Source organism: Periplaneta americana, chromosome 8 (assembly GCF_040183065.1).
Source record: "Periplaneta americana isolate PAMFEO1 chromosome 8, P.americana_PAMFEO1_priV1, whole genome shotgun sequence".
NCBI lineage: Eukaryota > Metazoa > Arthropoda > Insecta > Blattodea > Blattidae > Periplaneta > Periplaneta americana.
Window position 1 is genome coordinate 131,058,375 of NC_091124.1, and position 26,425 is coordinate 131,084,799.

At 35.2% G+C, this 26,425-nt stretch overlaps 1 protein-coding gene across 5 annotated transcripts in view; it reads right to left on the minus strand.

The window, feature by feature from the left end:
• The window catches only part of LOC138705047 (BTB/POZ domain-containing protein KCTD3), a 139,761-nt gene that overhangs the window by 61,896 nt on the left and 51,440 nt on the right, over positions 1 to 26,425 (minus strand). For 4 of the 5 annotated variants that reach the window (XM_069833620.1, XM_069833618.1, XM_069833622.1 and 1 more), the window contains exon 8: positions 4,120 to 4,140. The exons of the other annotated variant lie outside the window; for it this stretch is intronic. In XM_069833620.1, coding sequence (XP_069689721.1) covers positions 4,120 to 4,140 — 21 coding nt within the window. The remainder of the gene's footprint in view (positions 1 to 4,119; positions 4,141 to 26,425) is intronic. 5 annotated transcript variants of the gene reach the window in all.

The window sequence follows — 26,425 nt, forward strand, 5'->3', positions numbered from 1 at the left end:
CACTACGATCCATGTTCACTGGATTCTGGGTTATAACTGCTATCCCTCTTCTAGGCGATTTCCTCATCTAGAATTTAGGTAAATTATAGTTTTACTGACAGCGTTCTAGATCATATATGTTCCCATTTATATTTAATTTATCATTTACAAGAGTCGCAAAGTCTCTCTTCATTCTTGCTTCCTTCATAAATAGTACTAGAAACTTCCTCTTATTTCTCACTTCAAAGCTGAAATCCTAGTCCAACCTAATTTTCATGCCCTTCAGGTTTTTTAATTGGCTCATAATATAGTCTTTGGTGCTCATACTTGCGAATTTCACGATGATAGGCGGATTTCTGCCTCTCCCAGCTCTAAACACTTTCTCTATATGATTCTCATTTTAAAGGGTACATGTTAAAGATCTCTCTGCAAACCTGGGAAACTAGGTCGTAAATGTCTAGCCTTCCTTTCCATCTTCCTTCATGTATTCCGAAGAAAATTAAATTATTCTTCCTTTGATTAGCTTCCAAATTATTTATTCTAATTTGTAGATGACTGTTTTCCTGCTGTAGCTTCCTATGTTCTCATTGTTGGTTCCGATTTTTTGTGCTCATGTAAGTAGTTACTTGAATTCGTTCCCAATCTCATCCATTTTCTGCATAATGTCTTCAAATCTATTACTCATTTCTTCCATAACTGTAGTTAAGGTTGTTTCATCTGCACCCATCGCAGGGCCTGGGTTCACTTCCACCTCATCAATTATGAGCAATACTGCTAGTATTGTTCCTATCGCCCACAAAATTTGCTCCCATCCACTGTAGTTCTTTTTCTTATCCACAACTTTTCTTCTGCTGTTAAAGCATCCAATTGTTGTCTGATATACATTAATATCCACCTTAATTTCTTTCCCTTGTATTATATTTGTATTGGGATACACACTAAGGTTATTCACACTTCACAACTCTGCTTAGCTTCTGCGTTCACACATATCGCATGGAATCCACTCTTACTTGCTGCGTCACTCACTATCTACGGTATATATAGGGCTCTGATTTGGCATATCTATACTCACTCTCTATACTTTGAAATTTTAGATAACATTATAGTTCAGCTTCAGACTAGGTTCAGAGACATTCAGAAATTAGAATTCCTTCACTTGGTAGATTCATCACGATTTAGTGAATTCAAACAAAGTTTACCTTCTAAAGAGTTAAATTCATTAAAAAGTCATTATTCTCTTCACTTCGATTTTTCACGACTGAAAAATGTATTGGAATTCGTCTATTCGGACGATCAGTTCATGTCTCGTAGTGCAATGGACATTATCAAGATGTTTGCGGACAGTGATATACAGAATGTATTGCCAGAAGCCTACAGACTGTTTTGCTTAACTGCAACAATACCAGCAACAAGTTGTAGTGTTGACAGAAGTTTCTCTTGCCTGAACAGAGTGAAGTCTTATTTAAGGAGTACCATGGGACAGAGTAGAGAGACAGCCTTAGCCACAGCATCAATTGAAAGAGAGTTTCTATATTCGTTTGAAAAACAGGAGTCGCGGTATGATGACGTCATTAAGCAGTATGCTTGTAAGAAGGATCAGTGTTCCCCAAGCACCTGCATTAAGAGCAGATACTGCAAGCAAAACATTTTCAGCATAGCATAATATAGAATGGAAAATAAGCACTGCTTTGTGGGTTGTGAGTGCCTGGAATATAGGCGGTTGATGATCACTGTATATATTATTATGTCATTATGTTTTGTAAATTTTGCCTACCTTGGACATTTGACTACTATCCACCACGGCTTAACACTCTATCACTGGAGGCAAATTAGTTTTGTCTTACAAGTGTACTCATGTTAAAAATGGAATTCTACACTGACTAGCAGAGTTCAGAAAAATCTTAGTTGACCATATCTGAAAGCACTATAATCCTACCATGCAGACAATGGTTTAAATGTTATGTTTTATTTAACGACACTCGCAACTGGCGAGGTTATATCAGCATCGCCAGTGTGCCAGAATTTTGTCCCACAGGAGTTCTTTTACATGCCAGTAAATCTACAGACATGAGCCTGTTGCATTTAAGCACACTTAAATGCTATCAACCTGGCCTGGGATCGAACCTGCAACCTCGGGCATAGAAGGCCAGTGCTATACCAACTGAGCCAACCAGGCCAACGACAATGGTTTAATGTGTTTCTTTTGTGTTGTTAAGTGCTCATACAGTAGTCTGTGTCTGTATAATTTATTTTACTTTTAACAAACCTCTTCAAAGACGAGATAGATCTTTATTTACAGACTCCTTTGAACTACATGCAATGCGTCAATGAGATGATCATATGACAGTAATAAGGTGCATTCTACATGGTTCAACTTTTCTTTCAATTTTAAGCATTGAAGCAATGCAAGCAAGATTGATATTTAAAATTAATTTTTATATGTAGTGAAGATGACATTCAAAAGGCGCACCATGTAGACACAAAATCTTCAAGCATCTTAATTGAACGCGCATTTTAAACTTGACTCTTTCAATATTTTCCCAGATTGTATGCATACACACATGAAATACTGAACTGTGTAGACGCAGCTATAGACGAATAGCATATGGCATAATGAAAAAGATAAACATTCCTCACAAATCAATTTCGTAAGATTTGCGATGTATTAGATGTGTTTCTAAGACCTCTTATGGCAACATCTGGGCTGCTTATTAGCAAATATTGCTGACTTTTAAAATTGTTCCAGTTCTTGAATGTTATCATTGATCAAAGAATTTTTACAATATTTTCCTACTTCTTTGCTGAAAATTTGTAAAGTTTCTTTCACAAGGCACTTAGTACGAAGTATTTTTGTAATAAATTTAATTATAGTGACTGTATTTTTCCATTAAAACGATGGAATTATATTAAGATTTTTTAAAACTATAAATTGTAACAATTTTACTTGAAGTAAAAAATAAAATCTCACTTCTTAATGTGATTTTTGGAATATTTTTTTTGCAGCATATAATAAATTAAAACATAGAGTTTATATGGAACATTTTCGAAACGACGAAAATTATTAACTAAACATACATACATAAATGTTCTGTCCATGGACAGGTCTTTCACCATAAACCCAGAATTCTCCAATCTTTCCGATTTTCTACTTTCCTCTTAGTCTCTGCAGTTTGATTAACTAGGCTATGTAAATGTTAAAATTTCATCCACAAGAATAGAAGTGACAAAAACAATTCACTTGAAACCATCAAGCACACTGTCTCTCTAGAAGTTAACTTAATTTCCTTTAATATTAAAAACACGCAAGAAAGCTGTATAAGTACAACATGAATTATGTAAGTTACAGAATTAAATATTACATAAGGTAGCCAAAAGTAAGAAAAATAAAAAGATTATTTCATAATCTCCATTCTATAAAGCACAAGAGTTTTGTGTACAGTTCTGCTAATTCCAAAACGAGAGAGAGAAAGTATTCCTCAGAATACTAGAATGAATCAAATTAGCACACTAATAAGTCTTAATTTCAGAGAGCTTATCACATACACAAAGCAAAACAAATAATATTTTGAAAACCACTAGTTTGGACATATCAAATAATTTATATATTTGTTAGTCTCTAAAAATATTATATTTACTTAAATTTCTTTTTATTTTATTCCGAAAGAAAGTATCATAGTAAGCAAAAGGATTTAAACATTTTTAGAAAGCAGTAACGTCAGACAATGTTATTTACGAGGAAAAAATATTATATGAAATCCACAAATAATGACAGCAACTACACATCACTGATATGTAAGATATACTGTTTTCCTTTTAAATGTTTGCGTGAAAATGTCTGAAAATGACTTGAGATGCAAGTTCAAGTTCAAAATTTACAGTCTGTAGGGAGTAAAAACATTTATTCTCATTTATACTTCAATACCTAAGCCTAAGTGTAACTATAAATGAACTGGTTTCTACTCATATAATCAAGTCTAAATTTTTACGTAACTGCTAGCCCTTAAGATTCTTTCTGAATAATTTTAACTCCAATTCTACTGAATATATGGAAATGGGAAACAAATTCACTCCCCTTTCTCACACACATTCATTCACTTGCTTTTAATAATTTTGTGCCAACTGAATACAATCATAGCATACCTTCCCTCCCCCTCTCTGGTGCTGGCATGAAAACACAAGGATGCTATATAATATGTTGTCACCACGAAGTCATGTCCAAGCAATCAAGTCTCATTTTACTTCATGCATGCATTGGCACGCTCTAAGCTAATAATAACCTTTTATTGCTTTTCAAGTTTTATTTTTAAAGACTTACATTTCAGAATAATAAATTATTTCCAATACAATCAACCACAAATAATTTTGGTCAATATTTCACATTAAGAAAATACACAAAAAATAGTCATAGGGCTCTCAGAACACAGGAAGAATAGACATCTAGTGTCATAAATGAAATCTAAATGAAAACAACTAGCTTCATTCTAAATGACAAGATATTGTTTTGTTCCTGTGACACCAAAATGTTGTAAGAAATTATTGCAATTATTACTTAGATCTAATACTGTCATAATAAATACCCAGACTTCTTTGAAAGAACAAGACAGAAACAGGACAGGGAAATTGTATATATTTACACGTCAAATGAAGTGAATTTGCTTTTCAACTACTGTCAATGGTGAAGGTGAAATTGGTGGTAGTGGCAATGGCGATGATGATTATTGTTATTATTATTATTATTATTAAAACTACGAAAACCAAGAAAGTGATCCAATCATATATTCACTTTACCTTACCTGTTTCACTCGTCTGTCTTTATGTACAAATTTTTCTCATAAACAGTAGACAGATTCTGTCTGTATTAAATATTGATGAGTCAATACGCATGCGAAATATGCAGATGAAATTATATTTCTTTTAACAGGTATAACATTTTAAATTAAGTTCTTACGCAAAAGAGTACAAAGTAACAATTTTCTAATCTCTAATGATTTTTCTTCTAGAATCTTTTCCTTATGTAATGGTCCAAAATTATAGTGCAGCCAAATGTTTCCCATATTTCTACTTCGAAGATCTAGTCCATAAATCATATTATCAACACATTACTGAAACGTTGGCTACTTCAAAGAATATGCAGTTAGAAGCAGAACAGAAACACTATTAGTAAATTTCTTAATAAAATTAACCTATTTCATGTACCTTCTTCCCAATAATATGGTAGGTATTAAACTTCACTGAAGTTATCTGCTACAACACAAAGATACAATAATAAATCCTTTTCAAAAAACTTGAAGCACTGTAGAAGCACTGTTACATAATCTGTCATAGACATCCAAGGCAAGAGAAGTTGTGCACCTGATTAGATTTATTATTTTTTCACGATGCAGTGAATAAAGATGTTTTTGTGATATGTAACTAGCCATACAACAACTTTGAACTAATATCAGTGTTGAATGAGAAAAAACGTGATGCTAAAGATATTTTCATCATTCTCTAAAATTCATTGCCCTTGACCGGGTTTGAACTTGCAAGCCTCATTTTCAATGGCTAGCATAGTAACCACTAGACCACCGAGGACAAGATTTCTGTTCGAGAATAAAGATGAATAATGGCAAAATTTTATGTCCATTATTTCGTTCTCAATTCTCGGTATAAGATGTTACAACAACATCGAATTGTAGAAATATCTAATAAAGAAATATAACAACTCAGTACTCTGTGTGTAACAATACTCACCAGAGTACATATAACTACATAAACAAGGTGTAGCTACAATTTGAAAATAACTTCTTAGGCCGCTCCCTGACGGGCTGGTAGAGCAATGGTATGACATCAGCTTGGTAAGCGCTCTGCATGCCAAGTTAATGTCACAGCCATATATTTGAAATGGCAGTCTCACATGGGTCGACACGGCACAGTACTGATACAACATGTTTTTGGCATGCAGCCTTGCTGCACATTTCTCACGCGGCAAGCAGAATTTCCCGAGTAAAATTGTGAATATTTCTATTTGTAACAAAGAAAATTTTGCCATTATGTCAGTGGAAATATCACCATGGCATGGCGCATCCTCAGGTTGCGGATCGAGGAGACGGCCTCCAGATATGGAGGGTAGCTGTGAATATATTGAATAAGCAGTCGCGGACAGCCGATGAGGGGTGGTCCTCCAGCTTGGGGGTTGGGCGAAGGGCTAACAACCCATCACCGTAAAAAACAGCTTGTTACGAATCCTTCAAATAAGCCTCGCAATGGGACTGATTCTCTGGCATGACGACAGCAAAGTGTTAGTTGGGAGGCTGGAGGGAAAAAGACCTTTAGGGAGGCCGAGATGTAGATGGGAAGATAATATTAAAATGGATTTGAGGAAGGTGGGATATGATGATAGAGAATGGATTAATCTTGCTCAGGATAGGGACCAATGGCAGGCTTATGTGAGGGCGGCAATGAACCTCCGGGTTCCGTAAAAGTAAGTAAGTAAGTCAGTGGAAATACAGTTAGATCTTTTGGTAGGGAAATAACCATGGCTTTACAATTTAAAATTAGTGGAATATTCACGAAAAGACATAACTGAAAATGCATGGAGAGAGGTTGCCAAAAAAACAGGAATCTCAGGTAACATTTTTTTACTAATAGAATAAAATATTAATGAATCAAATCAATCATCTAGTGTCAATTCTCGTGTTACTATAAACAACTTACTGTACAGTTGATATTCCTTTCAATGTATGGATGCACCGAGTATCGTTTCCTTTTCCTTCATAACCTTAAATACTCATAGAATGCAATATCTTCATCACTACATGACATGTCCTTTAGAAGGTTCAATAAATACTGAGAATTTAGAAAATGTCCAGTGGAGTGATGCAGAGAAAAACACATGTATGCCACAGATATGCTGTACAGTGAGGGAGTCCAGTGTAGCACAACATCGTTCAAACAAATGTAGCACAGCAGCTGTACCACTCTTGCACCGACTCATCAGGGAGGGCCCTAATTACTCCATATCAATACTAAAGAGTAAGATACTTATTGTCATGTGCTCAACATCGGAAACCAATCATTATGTGCATTATCTTTGCACACAAAAGAATCTGTCACGAAGATGACACATACATTACATTATACACTTCATGCATTTCGTAAAAATTCAGTTATCCTAACATGTTGCCAATGATATTTACGTTCAATTCATGTTCTTGAACTACCATCCAAAAAAAATACATAAAACAAGTCATTGACTATGCAAACAGGAATAAACTTTCGTTGTACGGATTACATATTTTTTATAATCTGATAAAGATATACGCCTTCGTTTATAAATTGTACAGTTAAATATATGTCTGTCATTGATTTTGCACAAATTCATATATAATTGGTATATTGTAATCAACAAAATATTGGGTGACTCAAATCAAATACCAACAGCACGGAAAAAGCAATAATTACATCTATAGTAGCTAAAACTCAGCAACCATATGAAGAAATTCCAAGTTACAGACAAATATCCATAACACCTGTGTTTGTTAAGTTGAGGGAAGAAATAGTATTGGCCAGAGTGACACACTTTCTGGAGGGCCAAAAATTAACACATGATGAACAAGCTGGTTTCAAACCAGGAATGAGTATAGAAACTGAGATATTAAATATCTCCCAAACAATCAAAGAAGCCTATAAGAAAAACAATGCACTGTTCTCGCCATTTTAATAGGTCAGATGGGAGCATATGGCGCTGGAAAAATAATCTGCTAAAAAAATTACATAGAAAGGTAGTTACCGAAAATATGTAGGATGGTTGAAATAATTTCTCCTTCAACACCAGAAGCAGTAAGATATAATGGTTATACCTAAACAATGAAACAATCCAAAACATATCTCCCACAAGGATGTCTTTATTGTTTATGTAAATAATTCAACATACAGAGTGGCCAATATAGTGTGTTACAAGCTAATAGCTCTTAAATGGATCAATATAACGAAATGCTGACTTTTCCTACAGTTTTTGGAGGAGGGGGCCTTCATGATAGTTTCATGGACAACATTTCAGTGTGCCGCAAAATGGGGTTCCTGGGGAGTAACTTCAGAATATTAAATGGAATGATGATAGAACTTTTAGATATTTTGTTTGTCCTAAACAAATTAAGCAACTTTTGTTTAAAATATTTTTTTCTATACTGAAATTCTGAAATGGTATAGGGTGTTTGAAACGAGACATATCCGATACAGATAAATAATAATAAACCATGCTATAACTTTACATAATTTTATTAATTACTGAATATAACCTTAATTAACATCTAAACACATAGTAAATCTTATCTAAAAAATTTCAATTCCATTTATTTCAGTAATATGATTTCAAAGCCACCTCAACTCTCAAAATATCTGGCTGGCTCTTCGAGATTCAGAAATATGACAGTTTATGATGAGAAAGTTAATATTATGTTAGTGCTAGGTGAATGCAGGAGAAACTATAGAATTGCAGCATAGTGTTTAATGAATGATATGGGGTGCAAATGTCTCACATGAAATTCAAACGACTGGAAACACGGCTGCGTAACAATGGAAGTGTAAAGAACAAAAATCACTTGAAGGTAAAGTCAAAAGTGAATGATTAAAATGCTATCAATATTCTTGCCGCTGTAGAAGTAAATCCACAGATAAGTCGGATACTGTACTGAAGCATCACCATTACCATCCTTATCATATGTATATGCATCAAGACCTCACACAGAGAGATTTTCAGCTTTCAGTTATTTTTTGTGAGTGGCTACGCAAATGTTATTGCAGAGAATGGTTCATTCTTGGCAAACATATTAATTTCAGATGAAGAGACATTCCCAAACACTGGACATGTTAATAAGCATAATATGCATTATTGAGCACCTGGAAACCCCTAATGGAAGAGAATTGTGCCTTTTCAGCATCGTTGGTCACTGGATGTTTGGTGTGGAATCCTTCGTAACTTTGTCATCGGTTCTTACTTCTTTGAAGGCACAGTTACTGCCGACTCACATTGCCATTTTCTCAACCAAGAATTACCTCCCCTCTTGGAAAACATTCCCTTGAATTCGAGAAGAGAAATGTGGTATCAGCAGGATGGCGCACCACCACATTTTGCAATATGTACATGTTAACCATTACATGAAAAATTTGTTGACAGGTGGATTGGACGTGCTGGACCTGTTGCATGACCACCTCACTAACCCGATATAACACCAATGGACTATTGGGGGGGGGGGGGGTTACATGAAACAAAAAGTCATGTTTACACCACCTACAACAAAACAGGACATGAAACGTCGAATAAGTGAAGCTTGTCGCACTATTAGCCCCTGTATGTTGTTAAAAGTTAGAGAAAACCTTTCCACAAGAATCACCAAGTGCTTAGATGTTAATGGAGGCTACTTTGAGCACTTAATGACATAATGTAAAGTAAATAACTTAGTAGTTATTGATTTCCGTATTCATTTTGTAATCTTTTCTACTACTGTATATTTCAATGAAAATACCCTGTAACTGCTCAACAAGTTATATAAAAAAAAGTTTCAATAAAAGTTGCTTAGTTTATTAAGGGGAACAAAAGTATTTTTAAAAAATTTCACGGTTTCATTTAAAAATCTGAAGGGCCCTGAGGAAATATTGCCCATATCACAATTTGGAAGACCCCCTTCTCCAATAAAATTCAGAAGACGAAGTATTCGGTTTTATCTATTCATTTAAAAGATATTAACTTGTAACACTTTATTTGGGCCACTCTGTATATATACATACTTAAGAAGATAAAAGGAATAAAATGTCCAGCAATATACTGTATGCAGATAAAATTGTAACATGGGCATTTTGCAAGAACAACACTGAAAACTATAGAAGTGTCCTAGAAAAGACATTAAGTGAAACAGTATCACAAGTCTCTCAACAACAGCAGTCTATCAACAGCACACTCTTCAACATTTACATCGAAAACACTTTGAAAGATTGGAAAAGAAGTTGTCAAGCCATGGGAATAATAAATAATAATCAGCATATACAGGGCAAGTCTAAAAGAATGAAACAACTTTATGTATTTATTATGAATAAACTATTAAACATAGGAGAACATGCGAGGCATCAATAAACAGCACAATTCTCTAAGTTTTATTTATATCACCAAGATTTACAAACATTCAATGTGGGAACCGTGTTTCATGTGGCATATGTCCAGCCGATAATCGAGACAGCATGTCCACATCTATGGTTTCCATGGCAGTGGCAACATGCTCTGCCATAACTCTGGCAGATCTTGTTACAGGGGCTACAAGTACACAGCGCCCTCCATTTACCACCAACAGAAAAAATCACAGGGATAATGTAGGTGACCTGGGTGGCCAATTGCAACATGCCAGGTCATTGGTAGTAGTAGGACCAATAAACAGTTCATTCAGGTTAATGCCAGACTGCATTGTGATAATGGGGTTGAAACAGGTAGTCGTTGGAGTCCTCATCTACCTGCAGGATTAGTCACTGCTGCAGCATGCGAAAATAGGTCATCCCAGTTATGGTGCCCTCACAGAAGGAGAGTGGGCCATATCTTTTGTCTGTGATATGACGCAAAAAATGTTGATCTTGGATGAATCCCAGACATGCACAACGATGGCTTACCAGTTGTCTGTGTCCCATATTTGCATGTTATGGCGACTGACCTTCCCATTAACAGGGAATGTTGCTTCTTCAGAGAAAACTAGGGGCCTACAAAAATCTTCAACCCCCATGTTTGCTTGCATCTCCATGCAGAATTGGTGATGCATGATCCTGTAATTTGGTTTCAGTCACTTATGAAGAATACACCATATGGTTTTTTGGGGCAACTATAGCTGACATCTGGTTTGGTACGTGGATTTTTGCGGGCTTGCTGTGAAATCTTCTCTCGCATCTGATACATATGCCTGCCCTGTGCTCTTCCCTTTTACATAGAGAACCAATCTTTTCGAACTGATGGTACCAATGGTAGATGTTCTTCCGAGATGGTGGATCTTTAACAAAACATGTGCGGAAATGCTGTTGTACAGTTGAGAGGGAATCTGTCTTCGCAGAATGCCTTCTCCCGATCACTTGCCATTATAACATAGCAACAAAGTACGTGCGATAAGTATGAATAAAACTTTGAGAGGTGTGTGTGCTGTTTATTGATGCCTTATATGTTCTCCTATCTTTAATAATTTATTAATAATAATTGTGTAAAGTTTTTCATTCTTTTAGACTTGTCCTGTATAGGATGAACTGTAAGTAATGTTATTAATTTCAGGGGGTTATTCTTTGAGATATTTCAAACAAAAAATTCTAATACAATTTTGCTAGTTTTTGCTTCCTTTTCGAGATAAAAACTGTTTTATATTAAACATTTCATAGCATGTTTTGGGAAAGCGAATGACTGAATTCCAAATATTAGCAATCTATTATGATAAATGATTGAAAGAATTTTAATTTTGTCCTTTATATGTACAGAAATATGTAAAAAAATGTAACTTTTTGTTCTGCAAGAAATCTTTCAATGTTACATTTGTTCGGATCAAATTTCTGCACATATAAAGGACAAAATTAAAATTCTTCCTATTATTTATTATCATAATACACTACTGTCTTAAACTGACTGTACCAGTGGCGTGCATTCTGGGTAGGCTAGGTCTGCTGCGCCTACCCAGACAGACAGGAAGAAATTTATTAAATTTGTATTTAAAAGTAATGCTGTTAATTTAAGAAAGTCTGCAGAGTCCTTAACTAATTTCAGCAAATTTTGGCTTGGCATCCTATTTTCATTTCCTTTTGGTTGGTACTGTACGTCGCATTTCAATTATTGTCCGCTGTGTGCTCGCTCTCGCGTCATCTTTCGTCACTGGAGAGTTGGGCAGCTCGGCTTGCTGAGCCTCCCTGGCCCTGCAGTGAGCGTAGTGTTTCCCTTCATAATCAGTACATTAGAACAGCTGGCTCATGCGCCCTGATTTACGTGTCTTGCCCATTGCCGTAGTACGTTAGGCTGGTAGGCGCTAATGAAAGCGCTTTTGGTGATGAAATTACTGTATTATAGTGTTTATTTGAACTTCTATTGGCAAAGTGAGTGTGTTATAGAGTTTATTTAAACAAAGTGAGGTAAAACTAGTGCGATATTGTTGTAATATGGCAGAAGATCACTGTATAATTGAACAGATTTTTAAAAGGACTTTCGGTTGTAGATCATTGAACGAAAAAGTTGAAATTGTAACTGTGGGGGGAAGACCAGTGCCGGCGCTTCCGAACTTTAAGTTTTTACATAAAGAAAAGAGTAGAGAATATTTACGTTATTTCAATGTGAACCAATATGTGAAAACTAATTAGCTAACAGGATGCAGTCATTATTTTGCTGGCCATGCTTATTAATTTGTAACGATTTTTTTTGTAGGTTATTTTACGACGCTTTATCAACAGCTTAGGTTAGCGTCTGAATGAGATGAAGGTGATAATGCCGGTGAAATGAGTCCGGGGTCCAACACCGAAAGTTACCCAGCATTTGCTCATATTGGGTTGAGGGAAAACCCCGGAAAAAACCTCAACCAGGTAACTTGCCCCGACCGGGAATCGAACCCGGGCCACCTGGTTTCGCGGCTAGACGTGCTAACCATTAATTTGTAACGAACAAAGTGTGTGGAACAAAGAGGGTTATAATAATTTAAATAATCTCAGCAATGCCATTGTCAAACACGAAAGATCGCAATGTCATTTGCGTTCGGTTGTTCAGCTTTCTTGTTTTGGAAGTGTTCGTATTGACACCCAACTTGATCAACAATTGAAATCGGATGTGGCGCGTCACAATGAAATGGTGAAGAAGAACAGAGAAATAATGAAAAGCCTAATCGACACAACGTGCTTCTTAGCCATGCAAGTACTGCCGTTCAGAGGGCATGGCGAAAGTGAAGATTCACTTAACAAAGGCAACTATATAGAATGTTTACATTTGTTGAGCAGCTACGACACTACTCTTCGAGAACATGTAGAGTCGTCTACAACATTTAAGGGCACATCAACAGAATTCAAAATGACCTGATAGCTGCTATCAGTGGCGTGTTGATGGAATCTATTAAGAATGACATTTCCATGGCCCAGCATGTTGCAGTTATTTTAGATGAAACATCCGATGTAAGCAACAAATCACAACTATCCACCACTCTCAGGTATGTCCATGACCAGACAGCACAGGTTCAAAAAACGTTTATTTCCTTCGTTGATGTGAGTGCAGATAGATCCTGTAATGGTTTATTTAATCATGTAATGGACATAGTGGGATCTTATGATATTAGAGACAAATTAGTTGGTCAAACATATGACGGTGCGGCAGAGATGGCTGGAGAAATAAATGGACTTAAAACCACAGTTCAAGACATTTATCCTAGAGCTCTATTTGTTCATTGTTTCAGTCATGTCCTAAATCTAGTCTTATCTCAGTCAGCTATGAGTATTAAGGAGTGCCGGATCTTTTTTTCAGACATTGAATGGACTAAGTAGCTTCTTCTCCAAGTCTACAAAACGCGCGCATGCTCTTACTGAATATTCCAACAGAATAATTCCAAGAAATGCACCCACAAGATGAAATTTCTCTTCCAGAATAGTCAATATTGTAAAAGAGAACCGTAAATTGCTGGTGGACTTTTTTAAAAATATACTCAACAACTCATCAGACTGGGAAAGTGAAACTGTTGCTCTTGCGCGTGGATATTTGTCTTTCCTTTCAGAGTTTGAGACCAAATTTCTTCTAAATGTGTTATCAAAGATCTATGCATACATTGACATTCTGTACAACATTCTTCAAACGAAGCATTTGGATATTCTGTATTGTGTAGAAAAGGTTAATGAAACAAAACGTATTGTTCTACATGAGAGATACAGATTTGATGCATTATGGAGTGATGTTTGTAATGAAGTCGAATGTGAAGAAGTGCCGCGAAAAAGAAAATGCCTGGAAAATGATGTCATAAAATACAGGAGAATATTTTTTGAAAAAATAGACAATGTGACAAACCATATTACAGATAGGTTTGGAAATCTCCCTCAGTTGGAATTTATTTCATTGCTTGATCCAAACAAATTTCAGTCTTATAAATTAAATTTTCCTAATTCCGCCCTGGATGCGCTGAATGTAAAGCACAGTGCAGTGTTTGATATAGTTCGTCTAAAAAATGAATTGACAGTCCTATATTCAATGGAAGAGTTTCGTGGAGAATACCCTCATGAACTGGTGACACATTTAAAATCAAAACAACTCCACACAGAATTTGTCGAATTGTACAAATTGACCCTACTGGTTTTGACCATACCAAGCACATCTGCATCTGCTGAGAGGTCATTTTCTGCCCTTAAGCGGATTAAATCACTTCAAAGATCAACTCAAGGGCAAGAAAGATTAAGCAGTTTAGCCTTGATGTCCATTGAGAAGAAAAAGCTGAAAGAAATCTGAAAATCCCCTACATTCCACATGTCATTGAGGAGTTTTCTAAAAAGGAACGCAGAATGGAGTTCACCTTTAAGTAAATAAGGTATGATTTATTTAATTACCAATTTATTTTATCATTAGTTTCCGGAAGTTTCTATTTTCTTACCCTCCTTCTGGCTGCTGCTCTGGTTTGATGTCAGAACTCACTAAAATTATATCAAATTATCAATATGTTCGAGATATTGTAAGTTGTATACCTATGTAGCATGCAAACATGAAGAGCCTACCCTAATGCAATAGGTTGCGCACGCCACTGGACTGTACATATTGGGTAGATAGGTAGGTATTTAGAGTTCTTGATATAACAATCGAGTTACTTTCTCTCTTGCTTCCCAGCATTTAGATGTAGGACTTTTATTTTGTTAATGTGCTTCACAACGTATTAAATGATTCATATCCATTTCTTCTTCTTGAGAACACACTACACAATTTAGAATATACAGGATGCCAATTCTATGCAAATGTTTACCCAGACAATCATGATCACTAAGGAATCTGAACATGGCCATAGCAGATTTACATGGTAGGTCAGGAATTAAATGAGGTCTTTCTAGTAAATTTTTCCAATGAGAATTTTCTGTAGTATTTAATATTTGGACATATAATTATTTTTAATTTTATCTTTAATAATTTGTTTTATTGAATAATATGACAAATTATAGTTTTGATTTTGTTCAATTTTAGTGCCTCTCTTTGTTAGAATGTCAGCTCTCTCATTTCTGCTTATACCACAATGTGAGGGAACCAATTGAGAACTATGATTTTATTTAAAGTTTGGATTTGTTTAATCATTGAACAGATTTCTTTTATTTTTTTCCATTTTTGGTTGATTTGTTGATACTACTGATTGTATTGTGGCTACAGAGTCACTTACTATGACTATATCTTACAATGATTGAGGGAAAACCCCGAACCAGGTAACTTGCCCCAACCGGGAATCGAACCCGGACCACCTGGTTTCTCAGCCAGATGCGCTAACCGTTAATCTACAGGTGTGCACTTAAGATGAATTTGTTCTATTAAAAAAAAAAGTGAATATTGTGATATTTTCTTCACATAGCATTCCATGCCTTCACAAGTAGTCAAGATTTCTTTTTTTATTGCTGATTTGGTCAGTGCCTTATCTAATTCTTTTCCATGATGGGGCGCATTGTCCATGACGATTGGAGATGGAGTAGATAGACTGGGAGTCACCGAGTTTTCGAAATTATTAGACCTTGTCTGTCCATGACAATCACCTGTTTCTGTTCTTGCCTTGTATAATAACTCGCATCCATTAGCTCCATCGAGATGGACAACAATGAGTCTGTCGGACACATTTACGGTAGTCAAAACTCCTGTAATGTCTTTATGCTGCCAGCCCCTGTGAAATGTTAAATTGGTGCCTAATCATGTTTCGTCCAGGTATAAAATTGGTTTACCCTCTTCCCTAAGCTTTCTTATTTTCTGTAGGTATCTACACCTCTAATTTACAATGTTTTTCGTTTTCCCTTTCAATTAAAAATTTTCGTTGGCATGCACACTTACTCTACAGGTCATTCATATCAAATAACACCAGCTCACAATCCTACCTTTTCAGATTTTAATGAAATGTTATTTGATCGTAGGCTACATGGAGGTATGTACCTATTTATTTTTCTGTAGGTATCTACACCTCTAATTTACAATGTTTTCCGTTTTCCCTTTCAATTAAACATTTTCGTTGGCATGCAAACTTACTCTACAGGTCATTCAAATCAAATAACACAGCTCACTATCCTAGCTTTTCAGATTTTAATGAAATTTTATTTGATCGTAGACTACATGGAGGTATGTACCTATGCACATTTATAACATTGTAAATAAAACCGTTTTGACACAATGCTGTTGCAAAGTTTAAACATTTTTCATATTTTTATTTTATGACTTGTGATATAAAAATTACTCTAATTTGGGATCTATTAAGTGTAAAGAGTTGATTAAAAAACTGTTAGAAAGCTAATTTCGTACCCTTTCCAATTATACTTAATTTTTTAAGTGTCAAAGTCAGCCAATAGTCCACAGCCTAATGATATACCCAAAGATGCTACACATGCAATGCTAAGTGTGTATAAATAAACTTAAAAAAAAAAATGGGTACTTTTCAGAGACAGCTGCAAGTTTTATGCGTGACTACATCTGTTCAGATGGGATGTTAATTGTAAGGTATCCACTGCTTATATATAGCCCACTCCACTTGCGTTGCATATGCCTGGACAGTGTGAATTTTCTCTCTTGACTCAACATTACTCACGAATTTTTCCCAATTTAACTTGTAGACTCCTGATTGTTGCTGAATTGAGATTGTAGCTTCATTCATTACCAATATTCGACACAACTGTGAATGTTCTATCACTTCACATTCTCGAGTTTGTCTCTGCTGTCATGCGACCCACCAATTTATGCCTCAAATTCCCCCCTCAATCGTATTGCTAGATGACGTCATTTGTTCCAAATCAAGGTCACATTGAATACACTGAGCCTTTGTCTGTCAATCACCGTTTACTTCATTGGTATATGTTGTGCAGCTTAGAAATTACAGGCGTGACAAAACTCGTCTGAAAGTATGCTTTAAAATTCCATAGGTTATGGTACTTACTATAATTTAATTTCTATCTCTTGATCCCATTATCATCCCAAATTCAAACTTGGAACACAGTTAATATATTTAATGATACAGCAAATATATTTTTTGAAAGAAAATTAAGGGTCGCATTTTTTCTGTTCCTTTTTCAAAATTATATTGAATGACTATGAAAAGTTAAACAATTTTTTCAGATCATGTCATATACAATTTTAAAATTCACTTCATAAGTTTTCTGATGACAAACTGTCCCACAACTATATCTTTAATGGTCTTGAAAATATAACACTTTTAAAACTAGTCAATGCATCAAATTTTGACATAATAGCTAGTTTTCAAAGACTGATACCCTGAAAACAAATCACTAAAAAATCTAAAACCAACTACTTTACATCTTCTAAATGTGAAATAAGTTTCATTAAAATAAAAATACAAAGGTTGAGAATTGCACTTTTCTGTGATGATATGATATGGAATGACCCCTACCTGAAACCCAATTCCTTCAGTATTCACCTTAATGTTGTCGCCTTCCATTTGAAATCAATTCTGTCTTGTAACACAGGCAAAAGTTTCTTCCAGCTTGGTACTACTTTCTTGTTCAAATAAGAATCCTCAATGATATATTTTATCGCCCTCCAGTCAAAGTCATCTACATTTGTGTTTTGGTAGTCTGAATGTTTGTTTTTTTTTCATGTGTAAACAACACACTTTCTTCTTCAATGCAGCATTTTATTACATTAGTAATAATATATCTTTGTTCACTGTGGATTGTCAATCCTTGCTTCCTCTCTGTCTACATATTTACAATTAATAAACAAAAGAAACTGTTAACTATGTAAGTCTAAACTACCAGTATACTATAACATACATCCACTAACTGTATTATTATCAACTCTATTAATACTACAAGGCAACGATAAATAAAGCACTACTATTATATTACAAAAACTTGTGGTATACTGAAACCATTCGTCTTGTTGAAACTAATAAAACGCAACCAAAATGCCACTATTATTTCACAAACCAGCATACACTGTCAAAGACACATGCAGTAGATGTTTGTGAAAGAGGAATACTGTCATGAACAGCGTGGTATGCATGCACAACTGTTTCCCCTCTGCCCTGTCTATAAACTTCTGGTGACTCTCCTGGTATGATAACAATACTTAGTACATTATTCTCCAAATTTAAAAAAATGAAGTTAGAGGAAGAAATTAGAGGTCAAATTGGAGAGGATCAAAATGGTTTTAGAGCAGTGCAGTCTTGTATGGGTAATCTGCTTGTTCTACAACAACTAAAGAATGCCAGTTAGTGCTGCTCATCGGAGTGACTACTACCGCAGAGGAATCGGAGATTACGAATAAAGCTCTCCACTGGTGATCTCCGGTACTACCGTAGGTGGAACAGGGGACATATGGAGGGATGCGGTGGTTCAGAGCAAAGCGACAGTTCGAGAACGTAGAGCTCAAGGACGACCTGCGTGTACGGACTGAGGGTAGTTGTGAGTGGAAAAAAATGGCACCAAATCGTATATCCGTTGCATGGAAATTCTTTAAATTAGTTGAAGATAATAATAAAGTCGCACGCTGTGAACTTTGTGGGCGAATTTACTGTAAGGGTGGTGGTACTTCGAATTTGTTAGACTATTTGAAGCGATTGCACAATCGCGAACTTGAAGAAAGTAAGCAAGCAAATTTAACTGTTCAAAACACTTTTGAATTCTTTTAAGAGTGTGTTTACTTTGATTTATATATAAAAGTTCTAATAAATAATTTAGTGGTTTTGTGTGCAGACAGAGTAACATTGCGAATGAAAAACTGAAAAGCAGAAGAATTTCAGCAAAAAAGGACCCTCTAAGATTGATCCAGCATATTGTTACGAGATGAAACGCCAAACTTCAGTGATGAGCAGCTTACTTGAAAGGAAATATGAGTTTGCGATTGTGTTGCCAGAAAAGCCAAATGCTCCTAGGACGCTAACAGGTCAGTATTTGGAAATCTCTATGGCGTGGACCAGGTTAGTTAGATTCTCTGAGTAGGTCTAAATTTTAAAATGTAGGTATGTAAGTGTTTAGGCTAACATTAAGAGCCGCGGTTGTGCTACTCGTACTTGCTGTCAAAAATAAATTATTACCATTCAGATACACATTGACAATTAGTGATATCATCGTTTTCGTAGTTTTAAAATTACGCAAAACATTTGATACGATTTTTTTAACTGCTTTAGTGCTATTTTCCAAAGGTCCGCAGATAAGAAAAAAAAAGACTTGAAATTTCTATAAAACGTAACTTTCGAGGCAATAAAAATCATACATAACTTATATGGAATATTTAAAAGGCAACTTGAGTTATTAGATTAAAATATTGAGTTTCATTCTGAAACTAAAGAAACGTATGGTAATAATATAATTACAATTATCCTTAAGTTGATATCCGCTTATATTTTTTATTACAGAGGAAGAGTGATGCATTTTAGAAGAGACAGTTCAAATACTGACACCCTTTAACACAATGATCAAATCCTGTCTGGTGAAGAATCTTAATAAATTATTTTGGACAGTAAACTTTAACCCATTGATACCACACGTTTCTTTTGTTCCATTCTGAAACTCCCTTAATATATTTTACGTTAAACTAAACCGATTAGAATAATAATTGACAAAAACTGTTTGTGAATAAACGAGTGTTTCCAGGAAAATTATAAATGTTTACATTTACTGAAAAGCTTTACTTCTGCGTTAGTTTTCAGTTAATTTTAATGTTATTAATTTGATCAATGACATAAAACTAATACGCCTTTCCGCATATACTATGAATTTCAAAACTAGAAAAAAAATCTGTCAACTAACATAGTACTTCAAGCAAAACAAGAAAAAAAAGAAGAGCTGAAGAAAGAGAGAGAGAGAGGTAAATAAAAAAGAGAAAATAAACAACAAAAATTACACACTTATTTTAAAAGAAATGTGGGACGTCAACAGACTCCAATCACTACCTGATCCGATTAAAGGAATGCTCAGGGGAAAATGTATGTCTGCGCCGCAGCACATATACAACCTGCGCAGCATCAATCGGAGGTAACTGGAGGTCTCCGATTGAAAGTGCACAAACAACCACTCCGGAGAAAAACCTAATCATAAGCAGCACTAATGTCAGTTGGTGAAGAAGCTCATTTAGTTTTAATGGATTTAGAAAGAGTATGTAATTCCAAGGAATAAACTGCGGGAAATTTTAGAAAAAGGTACCACGAATCGAATTTTGATGGAAATAATTAAATTACATGACAACAATATTGCTTACGTATGTAATAAAAATACCTATCACAATTAATGAAACCTACAAAAAGATTAAGACAAGGCTGCTGTCTCTCACCAACACTCTTCAACATTTACAAACAACATGCTTTAGAAGACTAGAAAAGAAGATGTCAAGCCATGGTTGTCTTAAGAAATAATAACCTTATTACGCTTAATTTTACTGATGACCAGATAGTTACTGCACAATACAATTTTGGTTTAGATTTCACTGTAAAAAGGTTACATGAGTCATGGGGGGGGGGGGGTCCTTACAGTAAATTAAAAAAAAATTCAAATATTTGACAATAAATAGCAATGAAAAAGTTTAAATATAACAAGTACAGCCCTAAATATTTGGATATAATGATAAATAAAACAGAGGGTTGTAGAAAACAAGAAGTAAAATAAAGCGTCGAACAGAGAAACCTATTATATCCTGTTTTAATTCAATTTGGTGGGGGCAAACACCTAAAGAAAGATTAAAAAAATGTATCCTATAAAAGCCCTACTGGAATTAGTTTTGGAATATGGAACTGAAATTTCGGTGTTGAATGAAGATTTTAGAAGAAAAATGAAGGCAGCAGAAATGGACCATCTATGTAGAAATTCCTATTAAGAATACAGAAATTACAGAAAGAATAAACACTAAAGAAATTGTTTTGACGAAGATAGAAATGAAAAGACTAAACTGGTTTGGTAACTTATTGAGAATAATGAGTTGGCCGAAAAAATTATATGAGTGGAAATCAAAACAGACAAGGATAAAAGAAATACTTACAAAGACATGGATATAAGAAACTATAAATTGCACGAAAATTAGAGGTTTAAATGTTCAAGATGCTCAAACCACCAGATGACTTTGGAAGATGGGCATGGAGAAACGACACCCAGAAATATATATTGCATCAGAAGTTGCAGAATGAACAAAAAAATATAATAAATCTACAGTAACAAAACAAACTTGCAGTATTTTTCATTAAAACATAATTTATCAAAATTTCATGTCAATTTTAAAAACACCAATATAAACGAAAGTAAGGAAACATAATACCTTCCAGTTATTTTGAATACAAGACCAACATAGAAAGAAAAGTAATAAATCGTCTACATGCTGACGCAGTCAGAATTTGGCTCTGGAAAAGGGGGGAGGTGAAAAAAAACTGACTATAATTCATATGGTAACAAATGTGCAGAAACAGAACTTCTCATTGGACTAAATAGGCCTCCAACTAAAGCAAAGTAATGGAAATTCATTTGCTGCTGAGTTCACATGGTCACAAATGCAGCATGTGCTTTCTCGGAAACAATGCAGCTATGCACATGTGCAATACATTATCACGACATTCCAGTACCGTAAAAAATATCATTTTTGAATCTTTCACACCAGGTATCGCTTATGCTGATGCATAAACATGAAATGTACATTTTTTGCTGCAGTTCATTTCATCGCATTTTACTGTCAGGACATAGGTTTCATTTCATCGCACTTTTTTAAATGTAGGCACATTCACAATTCAACATGCTTCATTTGGCAATACTGTACAGCAGGGATCGGCGAAAATTTCATCATGATCACTAGCAATAGTGATGTCGCAGAGGCAGCACAGTAAACTGTCTTTGCTTCACCCCCTCCCTTCTGTCCAATTCCCCTACAACTCAAGTACACAGGCATCTATCAGTGGCGGGTTACCTGATTAGATTTATATTGATTCTTTCTCAGACCTTCAACATCTGTTCGGAAACGTGTGTTTAAAGAAGAATGGGAGGAAACAGTATTTTTTTGTGCCGAACACACCACTTCATTCTAGTGCCGAGGTCATGGAAAGCATGGAGCTCTACTTCCATGCCCCCCAAGTGCTTCATGGCATGTGACGGGGATACCTTTTTACCTTTATGTCTGTCTGGATGTTTGTTAACTTTTCACGTGATAATGGCTGAACAGATTTCTATGAAAATTGGTATATAAATTAAGTTAAATTAAGTTAGGCTATATGGCATTTAAAATATTTTCTTTGAAAGGAGGGTTATAAGGGGGCCTAAAGTCAATAAATCGAAATATCCTGCGTATTATAGATTTTTTAGAAAAATACATTATAAAAGTTGTTCAAAATACTGTTTCCAACAAGTTTTATTCTATACAAAAATTTCGATAGGACCAATATTTAAAGAGACATAAGAGTTTTAAAATAACAATGCGTTTTATATCAATGCCACCTTAATCAACTAATACAATAAAGTGAAAACAAATGATTCTGCTTGCACAACAAACAGAAGATATTCAATTAACATTATTTTTATATGAGTATCATTGTAATCTATTATATGCATATAAATGTTTATCATAAAAATACATATATATATATATATATATATATATATATATATATATATATGACAAGAGAGAGTGTTGTGTGTTTGTATGAAGTTATCTCAGAAGATACTTGATCGATGTGGATAATTCTTTCACCATACCACGATTAATATGATTTCTTAAGTGAATATTTCATACAAAATTTAAAAACAATGCTGATATTTAATTACAAAGTGATATACTTATTTGATTTCACAAAAAAAATATCTGCATGAATCCTTTCTTTGTAATATTTTGATACCTATTTATTGTTGTATTGTTATTATAAAATTATGGACAGGAGTAATGTTTTGAATATACTAATATCATACAATTTTTCTAATCAATTCTAGATTTAAATTAAGAAGGATATTCTCAATTGTGTTATTTTGAACTCCTTTATTTTTGATAAGTGGCATAATATACAGGCAAATAATTATACAAAAGTTAATCCAAAGTAACTCAATATAATATAATGTAATGAACTGATTTCACTGATTCGTTAATTCATTTTAAGTAATTAAGGTCACTGTTACAAGTTTTACATTATTTTCAATAATTTACGTAAATTTATCTTACTGTGCTTGGTTTGGGAGCATGTCGAAGTTTCAACAAAAATTAAAATATGATAACAATAAAATTAGTATTCTATGTGGACCAAATAAAGTATAAGTGCACATTACTGTGGCTCACTCTAAATCAGGGTTCATATACATCCCGTAAAATACGGATCATCCTTTTTTTCCAAAGTCCTGTCCCATTGTCCCGATAATCTTTTTTGGGACGCCAAAATATTCCTATTTGATAAGTAGGCCTATATAATACTTAATCATTTGTCTGAATTAACTACTTCAGAATAATTATTTTTAAAAATAGTTTTCAACAAAACAGCACGCCCATATTTTGTAATTTTTTAAAATTACATTTAATATTGGTTGGTTGGAGAACGCATCATTGAAACATTCTATTCAGATTATTTGGTCGACATGTGGTTCGACAGTCGATATATTTAAACATTAGCCGGTTAGCGTGGGTTGATGTAGCATCTTTCTTTTGTATGGTTAGCTTTATTCCATGTGTTAATAGATTGGATTATTGTTTGGCTGTGAATGGTTCTTATTTTGAGAATCTTTTGTAAAATTGATAAATGGTTTGATTAGAATTTTTCAGGCAATCCACATCAGGGCTTGCAGCCTCGACACCCCGCTTTTTTATCATGTGCTACACGTCAGATCATCATCGGGACTTGCAGCCCCGACACCACACTTCATGTGCAACACGGAGATCGTCAGTGCCCACCATGGTGTTGAATTCTCGCCCCGATGTTTCGAGGTGGCGAGTGTCTCGTATGGAGCAAGATGAGGTGTGAGAACATGAGAGAGAGAGAGACAGAGAGAGGAGTCTGCAGGGAAAGTAGCTTTCTGCAAGGTAGGTGTGGTGGGGGTAGAGGGGAAGAGTTGAATCCGTGTTCTGAAATTTACAACTTATAATAGAATAATTTTTTAACTAAGTAATAACAAAGTTATATTTGAAAATATTGGGATACGATCTCGTGACCGGCAGAAGGAGGGCAAGGTCAGTGGTGGCCCGGTAAGGCAAATGAAGTTGCGCGTGCGTCTGCTTCCTGGGGCATGTGCTGTGGCGTAGAGAGGAGAGGAGAAAAGGTGACAGCGGAAGAGAGGGGGAAGTAATGTGCCTGCGACTGAGGGAAGAAATCCAAAGAATTCGAGAGGTGCCATCTTCTGGACATCTGTAGAAATTTCCAGAACCGTACGTTCCCGAAACTATGGTTTGGTTATAAAAGAAGAGACGCAAGTGAGCTGACAGCAGTTAGTTAGTTGCAGTTGTTGTTGTAGTCGTTGGACAGCAAGCCAGCCACTCTTGTGTAGCAGTGAAGCCAGCTTCGAGACCGGAGTTCGACTTGAGTGTGTCTGCAGCTGTGTGAGCGTCCGAAGTCCTGAATTCGAGTGCAGTGGACTGTCTCTGAAGGTCTGGGGTTCGAGATACTGTGAACTCGAGTGACTGAGCTAGAAGAACTAGCCAAGGCAAACGAACTGTGAACTGAGAACTGACAGTTCTGATTTGTAAATAGTGCTTTGTGAACATTAGTTAAAATTAGCAGTACACTGTTGTTCTCAATAATCCAAGTAAATTGTCATTGTCGTCTGTGGAGTGCAATAACGAATACTGTGTTACTGTGTGGAGTAGAAATCCCATTGTTGACGGAAGTGTTTACATTCAATTGTAGAAAGTAATTATTGTTGTTTTGAATAAAAGTTACATTCTTGTTTGTATTAAAAGTTACAATATGATAGATTTAAGTCAATGATATCTATTTGTAACAAGAGCAGCAAAGAACATGGGTATGGAAAGTACTATCATATAAGTGTAAAAAACGCATAAACTAAAAGTGTATAACCGAAATAAATTAACATGGAAAGTATACGAATTTTGTTGGAACTTAAGGAAAAAAAAAAAAAAAATGCATGTGTGAAAAATGCTTAAGTGCAAAACATTTAAAAGAAATTTTACTGTAATTCATTCAGAAAATCTGCTACTTGTCTCTAAAATGCGTAGGATTACCATCTTGCTGAAATCAGATGTTTTCCTGAACAACATTGAGAAACAACCTGTCTGCAAGCTGGGATAACTTCTCACAAAAACTGAAGATGCTTATCAAAATAAATTCCCTTCTACGAAAAACAGAGCAGTTTTGTCATTTCCTGCTCACACATCGAGTTTCTGAGGATGCTATGTCTGCACTTGTGCCATCCTATGAGGGTTGTCAAGAGGCTAACATCGATAATTAAGCCCATCTGCAAATATCATGTGCCTCACAAGATCTGGATTTTCATTTATCTTTCTCAATTAAGGTTTCATAGAATTTAGATCAAGCTGCCACAGTTGTCTAGTGCCTTGAGCACTGAACTTACAGCCTTGTGAACCGAGTTCTATTCCCAGCATACCCCCAATTTATATGATGAAGATTTTCTTGTTCATCAGTTCCTATCATGCAAAGAATTGTCTCTGATGTCGATAGGATTAGACACCTACAGCTGCATTGGAACACAATGAACTATGTTGGAAAAATTGCATTTCAGTGTGCACTAATGGTGCACCAGCCATGGCTAGTCGAATGAGAGACATTACTTGAAGATGATGCTGATCTGTTGAGATGCTACGGAGGAACCAAAGTTCTCAGAGAAAACTCCTGCCTTAACTGGACCATGGACTTGGCCAACGCAAATCATAAATCAGGGCCGTAGATCAAATTTGGGTCAACAGGATTCAGTTCAGTGCTCCAGCCACTTATCCACATTACACAAAGATATAAAGCATGGACACTAAATATTGCGATTTAATCAACAAACTGTAACTTGCCACTCACCATTTCTAGTTTAGTACTGTAAACTAAATTGGAAGTAAGTGTTGATCAATTCATATGCTCTATTAAGGTTCGAGAGTGATAGATTCTTCAGCATTCCAGTGGTTTTGCCAGGGTTCGTGATATATTGAGACAGTTCTCGAATGTTCAAAATGCCTTAATGGCTTAGTCTATAGAGCACTGGCCTTCTGTACCCGAAGTTGTGGATTCGATCGCAGCCCACGTCAATGGCAGGCTCATGTCAGTAGATTTACTGGTATGTAAAAGAATTCCTGTGGGACAAAATTCCTGCACACCGGCAATGCTGATATAACCTTGACAGT